An 8,789-nucleotide genomic window follows, 5' to 3' on the forward strand; every position below is an offset into this window, starting at 1 on the left:
CTTTGGTCCCTTGGCAACTGGAGACTACTAAGCTTTATCCTCCTTTGATCCCAATACATGTTCTTTCACCTGCCTGTGAGGTCGAAGTTTGTACAACCTTTTTTTTGCAGCTTTTTTTACTTTAGCTTACAAGAATGTGAGCATGTTCGTGGGAACCATCGTGATTAAGGCAAAGTTGCATACTTAGGAGGAGTAATGCAAGGTTTCATCATGTGTGGCGATATAGGTACAAGTGTCCCCACACTTATCACATAGGGGTAGGTGCAAATTAAAATGAACCAAGTGATGAAATAAAGCATCATGCCAAAAAACGGTAGTCCAGATGGTGGAAGTGTCTAGATGGTGGAAGTGTTCGAGTGCCTCCCTGATGTCGTGGGATCGAATCTCCTTGGATTAAACCGTGAGGCACCTGGGTGTGTGCTCAATTCAAGTTCTCTCTCTAAAAAAGAAAAAAAGAAAAAAAAAAGAAGACATCAAAAAAGCAACTTTTTTTAAAAACAATCACACATAAGGGTAAATGCAAATTTTGCATTTACTCGGCGTTCCACTCCTCTGCAGAGCTCACCACGTAACGATCCAGAAGAAGGGCTCACCACTTAACAACCCGAAGGACTTCGTCATTGGTCCCTATGGCATGTAGAGACGTGGACTTCTTATGGAAGGAGTACTTCAGGGATCCCTCCCAATGGTGGGACAATCGAACTAGCAAGGTAAGCACTGTTTTACAATTACATGAGAGGACACGAAAACCTATTGGCTTTCCTGAGTTATTGTTTTGCATCACAGAGAAGCTCAAGATCCCCAGACTTCAAACATAAAATGACAAAGGAATCGCTGTGGATGAATGGCTGGCACAATCCATCTTGGGTCCAAGAGGAGCTCAGAAGAAGAGGACAGCAACGAGAGTTCTGTGTGCAGAAGGATAAGCGGAGGAAGAAGGCCAAGGAAATTCACCACAAAGCACGACAAGGAGATAGCAACAGTAACCACCAGGAGTTTCAAGAGAATACTGCTCTTGTAGCCTTACTAAAGGCTTGTGCCAAGAAAAAGGACCTCTTCAAAGGCAGCAGAATACATGCTGATATTCTCAAAAGGGGGTTGCTTGAAAAGAACATTTATGTAGGCACTGCCCTACTCAATATGTATGCCAAATGTGGTGCACTTGCAAAAGCGCAAGAAGTGTTTGACGAGCTTCCAGTTCGGGATGTAGTTGCCTGGAGTGCCCTGATCGCAGGATATGCCCAACATGGGCATGGTCATGAGGCTTTGAACTGCTTTGGACGGATGCGAGAGGAGGGCCTCTCCCCAGACGTAGTCACCTTTACTTGCATCTTGAAAGCCTGTGGCAGCATAGGAGCAGCTAAGAAGGGCGAAGAGATACATGCTGAGGTCGTCAGGCAGGGCTTATTGGAAAAAGATATTGTGCTTGGCACTGCGTTGGTGGACATGTATGCCAAATGTGGTGCACTTTCAAAAGCACAAGAAGTGTTTGACAAGCTTCAAGTTCGGGATGTAGTCTCCTGGAGTGCCCTGATCACAGGATATGCCCAACACGGGCATGGTGTTGAGGCCCTGAACTGCTTTGGACGAATGCGAGAGGAGGGTCTCTCCCCAGATGCAGTCATCTTTACTTGCATGTTGAAAGCCTGCGGCAGCATAGGAGCAGCTGAGAAGGGTGAAGAGATACATGCTGAGGTTGTCAGGCAGGGCTTACTGGAAAAAGATATTCTGCTTGGCAATGCATTGGTGGATATGTATGCCAAATGTGGTGCACTTGCAAAAGCGCATGAAGTGTTTGACGAGCTTCCAGTTCGGGGTGTAGTCTCCTGGAGTGCCCTAATCGCAGGATATGCCGAACACGGGCATAGTGATGAGGCTGTGAACTGCTTTGGACGGATGCGAGAGGAGGGTCTCTCGCCAGATGCAGTCGCGTTTACTTGCATGTTGAAAGCCTGCGGCAGCATAGGAGCAGCTGAGAAGGGAAAAGAGGTACATGCTGAGGTTGTCAGGCAGGGCTTATTGGGAAAAGATATTGTGCTTGGCACTGCATTGGTGGATATGTATGCCAAATGTGGTGCACTTGCAAAAGCGCAAGAAGTATTTGATGAGCTTCCAGTTCGGGATGTAGTCTCCTGGAATGCGCTAGTCACAGGATATGCCCAGCTTGGAAAGGTTGAAATTGTTTTTGACTCATTCAACAAAATGATAGAAGAAGGTATAGAGCCAGATCCGGTCACGTTTGTTGTTTTGCTTACTGCATGCAGTCATACTGGTCTAGTGGATGAAGGGCAAATTTACTTTGAGACTATGAGCACAGTCCATAGAATCATCCCAACTTTAGATCACCACACTTGCATGGTTGATCTTTTCAGCCGTTCAGGGCACTTTGACAAGGCAATAGGAGTGATTGAGAAGATGCCACCTTCTGATTGTTTTCCGCTTTGGTCTGCTCTGTTGGGTGCTTGTCAAAAGTGGGGAAATGTGAAGCTTGGAAGATTGGCCTTTGAACATGCAGTACAATTGGATGAAAAGGATGCTGCAGCATATGTGTGCATGAGAAATATTTATGCAGCTGCTGGCATGCGAGAGGAAGCGGACAAGGTTGAAGCTATGAGAATGGAAAATGGAGCATGGAAGATGCCAGGACGTTGTTGGTGGACTGATGCAAGTGGAAATGTACATTCGTTTATTGTTGGGGATGACAATCATCCCCAAGGTAAAAATATCTATGCGAAGTTAAAAGACATTGGTCAAAAAATATCGCAGGAAGGGTATTCCCCAGGTTCGCATTGGGTGTCACAAGACATTTCAGATGATGCAAAGGAAGATGTGCTATGCGGGCATAGTGAGAAGTTGGCCATCGCCTGTGCCCTCATCAATACACCTGAAGGGACACCTATATGTGTTACGAAGAACATGCGGGTTTGTGGTGACTGCCATTTTGCTACATCGCTTATATCAAAAGTGGAGCAGCGCAAAATTCAGGTCAAAGATGCAAACCGCATTCACATTTTCGAGGATGGAAAGTGTACTTGTGAAGAATATTGGTGATGGTAGTGCAACTGCCTAGACTTATCTTTATTTCACTCCAAATGTTGTTGCTAGACTGCTGAGGACAGAACTCTTGAGTATGCTGAACTGAAGCATGTGTTCTCTTTAAGCCTTTTTGCAATTTGATGATATATAGCAATTCTAGACGTGAGTTGTTCAGCTCAAACCAGTTTGACATCCAAAGAGTCTTCCACGTACAGTTGTTTTAATCAAGAATCTGCCACAATCATTGATGTTGTAGAAGTATATGCTACCTCCGAGTGGTCAGCTCAAACCAGTTTGATATCCTTTTCTCCATAGGATACAATGTTCACACTGTGGCTTTGAATATCATTAGTAGAGAGGACTTCCCTCCTATCTTAGAACACTCCTTGCATGCTGTTGTATTCAGATGGGGTAAATCATATGATGGGGTGAGATGGGACTTTATCCCTGGAAGTCCTAAAGAAGACTGGCAACACTCGTCATGACTTGGTCAAAACACTCATTTTATTGGACACATCGTGTAACTTGCAACATTTAAACTGCAGGCAGGAAAACATCATGAATGCTTGGTGTGACTCAAACTCGGCACCTCTACTAAGAACCACGAGCATCCTATCCTCTTGGGGTCACAAAGTTGCACCTTTTTCTTTCACGATGTCTTAAAAAAAAAATAAAAATGGAATATGTAAAATGAATTAAAAAGAAAACTTTATAATGCCAAGAATACAACATTCTCCGATAATCCAAGACCATCCAAATTCCTCAAATTCAGATGAGACTCTACAAACAATGGAAAGATTTGTAAAGCAAAAAGGTGCTCCCCAAAACCAGCGCCTTGTTGTTGCAAGGGTCGTTAGGGAGCTTATCTCAAAACCAAGCTAGAGTCAAACTCCATAGCTTCACCTCCTTGTGTGAAAAGCACGTGTGTCAAATGGTTCTCGCCTTTGTTGTCAAATTGAAGCGGTTGTTTGTATTCTAGGCGTTGCAAATGAATGAAGCCAATGCTTTTGTGGTCACCTTAAGCTTCAATCTACTTGGTTGCGAAGTCCCGCAAGGAAAGAGTAGAGAACAAGACAAGGAAATCTCGATGAGAAATAGAACATAACCGTCGTGGGATACTTACCAATGCTTCGATCTCGAATCCCTTGAGGCCTCCAAGTTCGCTTGTCAAGCTCCAAACTCCAAACTCCAAGCTCCACCTCCACATTGTCACCGTGGAGTCGCTCACAGCGTCACATAGACCAATCACACATTCTCTCATTCTCTCATACAAGCATAGACACACAAGCATGAAAGAGGCACAATGCTAGAATGCTATCACTCCTCACTCTCTTTCAAGTCACAAGGGGAGAGCTCTCAACAATAGCACAAAGGGGATTGTGTCCTTTTCATTATGAGAAAATACCTTATATACAATTGGTCCTTATTCACACTTGGGCGTCCAAAACTTACTAACCAGGCCTTGGGTGGTCAATATCTCATAATGTACAACCTTTATAGTGCCTTTGCATGACACTTATTAATGTCATCAATTGAGGATCATGTTGTTAATCCGAATGGGATTAACATTCTCCCCTTCCTGATGTAGGTTCTGTCCTTAGAACCTGTTATACCGAGGTCGGAAGACCTGGTCACCGAACTCATGTCGATAGAAGTTGCGTCTGGACTGGAGCTTTCGAAGAGTGCGACGGAATGCTGAGTGTGACTTCCAGAATCCAGTATCTATCATGTCTTCAAATGTCAGATGCATATAGATTGGAAGACATCATAAGCGGTGGTAATACAGCATCATTCCTCTGTCTGAAGGCCCTTGGTTCATGTCGAACTACAGGTGCTGTGCTTCAAAGCCATCATAGGTTTCGTTAGGTTGATCTATTAGTATCACCAATAACTTCATAAACCTAACACTGGCCACAATGGTAGGATCAGGTATTTTGTCCCATGCTGTGATCCAGGTTAGTAGTTGTTGTCTTTGTTCTTGAATATGGCCAAATGTTGCGTGTGTGAAGATGGGAAAGTTATAACAAACATGGGAGTCCCTGTTTTTGGCCTCTTGGAATTCCACAGCGGCGTCCACCAGGCATGTACAATGGATCTACCCGCAGTGTTGGTGGCGCACTCATGTATACTCTGCTGTATTCTGGAACTGTTAGAAACTCCTGCCTCCATGTGGGTTGGATTTCAAAATCTGTCAGTTGTGGCTCTTCCTCATTTGTGTGGATGGTGGTGTATGCACCTCTTGTGTGCACAGGATGTCACTTTCTCCATCTTCTATAATAGTAGCTGATCATGAACGTGACAAGTCGAATTTCCAGAGCAAGTCAGCTAAATGAGGGTTGGCGAGCCTTGTGTGTTTTGTAACATTTGCCCACAATGTTCCTTCTTCTGCCCAAAGGGATTAATTCTTCTAAGTCGGGATGTGGGGCATGGAGAGGGTATGGAACATAATGTTGCCTTGTGGGTGTGACTGCAGAGTATGCTTCTGGCATGATCTGTCGGGTAGGATCGAATAGAGTAATTTACATCAGGACTTGGAACATGAGCTTCGGCTTTAAAAGTGGATTGCCTGCTTGAATAAACTCGTACTTTGTAGCTGTCAAAGAATCCAAGACATTTCTTTCAGTGAAAGGCATAATATTATCATGTGGAGTCAGATCACGATGTCGTGCCATGGCACGTCTATGATGTGAAACCGTGCATGTGAGGCTGTCAAATACACATCCAGATGTATGGGGATAAGTGCCATGACGAATCATTATATGATGCTTGAGTATATATGTTCATACTGTAGATAAGGTTCAATAAGATGAGCTGAGGCTGAGCCAGGTTTTGAAGCCTTTGACAGTGTGGTGTGAATTGTGGAGGATTTTTTTTTATGCTTATGGAGAATTTTGGAGCTAGCAGATATATTGTGCCTTGATAGGACTGGATTTTGCTTGTGACATTAGCACTGAGACAGAGAACTTAATGGTGCATATTGGTCGGGATCTTGATCGTATGCTTTAAATGGCAAAATCATATGCACAATAAGGATGCTAAATGGAGCTAAGGCGTGAGAAAAACCTTTAGAAAGGTTATGGTATAAAGGTGAAAAAGAGTTGATTATATATATATATATATATATATATATATAGGGTCAACACTCCATAACAATGGAAGAAAGGGAAACAATAGGTGCATTGAGGATTTTAACCTTAATGCTAAGGTTATGTTTTATAACCTTAGTGCTAAGGTTAACAAAGCATTGGGGAATTTCTGGAAAGAGCGCAGCTTTTAATGGTATATACAGCTGGCAAAAGCTGGCGGGTATGGGCACCGAAATCGCCGCGGGAAAGAGAAAAAACGCCGGAGCTTCACGGCGGGAACCAGTGTGATAAAAAAATATATGCAGCGTTGAAGTTCAGCGTCGAATCAACCAGAGAATTTAACTCTTTGAATATATTATCTGCTTATGCTTTGTAGGTGCTAGAATTAGAGAGTAATTCTAGAGCTACTTAATGATGTAATTTTTGGGAAAATCATTTTCAAACCCGTCTGCAGCGATGCTTCTCCACTTGAATTTCCCTCGCATAATCGGCGAGCTGTATATGTTTGGAAAAACAAATTAGAAGATCCACGTGTGCAAATCGTAAGTGGAGTTTTCTTTTTGTTATTTATTCTCTTAAACTTGCTCTATGTGAATGGAGAAAATCGAATGTTTGATACTTCAAAAAGAAAATGGAAATGAATAGTGAGACCATGGGGAAAAGGCTAAAGAATTTGGAGCTCGGTGATTGGTGAAAAATGCATTGAAGCTGAGGGAAATTTGCCTTACTTTCTTCTCATATGGATTTGAAAATTATGAGTATGTCAAAGCTATGCCAAATGCAAAATTTTGCTTGTGAGATGTTAGGATATTAAGGCAGGTTTTCAGGTGATAAAGGATAACTCGAAATAATGGTTTTGAGGGCACTGGATGTAACACATGTATACTGGAAAAATTAGAAAGCTTTATTATGCCCACATGAAAATGGTTCAAAGGATTTCATGCAATTCTGTGCAATTATCTGGATGAATTCAAGGATGTATTGAGGGAAGAGGACACATGTATTTATCAATGGAAATAATGATGTTCAATACTCCTTGGGAAATCTTGTACGTGAAATACCTTGTTGGATTTGACATTCACTCTCACAGCTAGAAGTTTCGTACTTTCCTGGCTGTACCGCGCACTTCACGACAACTTTGGTGAACCCGACGTGAAGCTGCTGGGGTGAGAGTGTAGTGAAACATACAGGGAAGCTATGGCTGAGAATTCTGAGGGCCAGGGGGTTCATTTTGACCCTGGAGTTATGCAGATGTTCCAAATGTTTTCCATGTACATGCAACAGCAACAAGCTGCTGAGAGGGGACAGATTTCCATGACCAAAGCCTTACAATCAATTGTGAAAAAGGTAGATCAATTTGATGGGAAGGACATTACAAAGTATCTGCGCAATTATATAAAGGAGATGGAGCTAAACAGGGTAACTGAGGAGGATATGGTTCGGAGTTTCGAGTTGGTATGCGTTCCTGAAATAAGAGAGCGCATAAAAGGATTGCAGACAGCACAGGGTGGCAGAAATTGGGAAGAATTCAAACTTGCTTTAAAGGATGAATACTTCATGGAGGATTCTGAGCGAGTGACCAAACGAACTTTTTTGGAATGGGTCACAAAACCTAAAATGGGAATTTCTGCCACAGAATTGCTAAGGGAGTTTGAGAAGCGTTATGCCCAGTTGTCAAGAATAGAGCGTGCAACTTTGGACAGAGAAAAAACAGAGCTCTTCTTGCAGGCAGCTGGGAAAGATCTCCAGGAGACATTGGAAATCCTCCTTGAGGATAAAAATACAGAGCAAGGATTAAAGAGTGATTGGAATGATGTTGAGGATGCAGTCACTATGTTAGCAAAGCGGCAGCGGAGGAGGGATAAAATGGTGATGGGATCTGCAACCCCCATAGCTGCTGTTACCCCTGAGAGTTTATCCAAGCCAGCTGCCACAATTCCTAAGATAGATGGGCCGATGGATGAGCTTATCAAGGGTATGCGTGATTTAAAATTAAAGATGTCCAGGATCGAAGAAAAAGGTCTACCATTGGGGCAGGCTTCTATGCAAAGGCCTCAAATCAAAGAAGGGTTTACATATAGATGCATATGGTGTGACGACCCAGAGCATGCAAAGAAGGATTGTACCAGTTATAAAGAAGCTCTTAAAAATCAACTTGTGTTCTTCAAAGATGGGAAAATCCATCTTACAGAAACTGGACTTCCATTGAGTACAAACTTTGGGAAAGGAAGGATGAAAAAGCTGGTAGAGGATATGGTTGCTAGTCATGCCATTTCTATGGTCGAGGCAGCAACCTATGGATTAAAGGTTGGTCAACAAAAGCAGGGATTTGAGAATGATGAGGATTATGAGAATGAGAATTTTTGGCCGTCAACAATGGAATTAATTGCATCAAGGAAAGTGTCAAAGCAAGCTTTGCATGAGGCAGGTGATTGTATACGCCTTGAGACTGGCTGGGAGGAGCCTGTGGATTCTTTATCCATTCATGCCTATATTGCCAAATGCCAAAATAATGAGGCACAGGTAGAGGAGAAACGTAAAAGGGAAAATGAGGAAGGAGGGCCATCAAAAAGAGTTACACGTGGAAGTGAAAAGAAGGATCCTGGGCCATCACATATGCCTCCACAGCAAAGCAGACCTCCACATGATGTTTCAATGGAAGAAGTG

General features: G+C 43.0%; 1 protein-coding gene across 1 annotated transcript; it reads left to right on the forward strand.

Moving 5' to 3' along the window:
* The first annotated feature begins 339 nt into the window (after positions 1 to 339).
* LOC147616615 (putative pentatricopeptide repeat-containing protein At3g15130) lies at positions 340 to 3,773 on the forward strand. The gene is made up of 2 exons (XM_086777676.1): positions 340 to 710; positions 787 to 3,773. The coding sequence occupies exons 1-2, from the start codon at positions 630 to 632 to the stop codon at positions 3,049 to 3,051; spliced, it is 2,346 nt and encodes a 781-aa protein (XP_086633802.1). The 5' UTR covers positions 340 to 629; the 3' UTR covers positions 3,052 to 3,773.
* The last annotated feature ends 5,016 nt before the right edge of the window (positions 3,774 to 8,789 follow it).

This window comes from Cibotium barometz, chromosome 38 (assembly GCF_041138505.1).
Source record: "Cibotium barometz isolate CiBa-2024 chromosome 38, ASM4113850v1, whole genome shotgun sequence".
Lineage (NCBI taxonomy): Eukaryota > Viridiplantae > Streptophyta > Polypodiopsida > Cyatheales > Cibotiaceae > Cibotium > Cibotium barometz.

Coding starts and splice junctions, on each gene's coding strand:
- LOC147616615 (XM_086777676.1), top strand. CDS start 630: ATGGCATGTAGAGACGTGGACTTCTTATGGAAGGAGTACTTCAGGGAT. Junction 711..786: donor GGGACAATCGAACTAGCAAG/GTAAGCACTGTT, acceptor TTTGCATCACAG/AGAAGCTCAAGATCCCCAGA.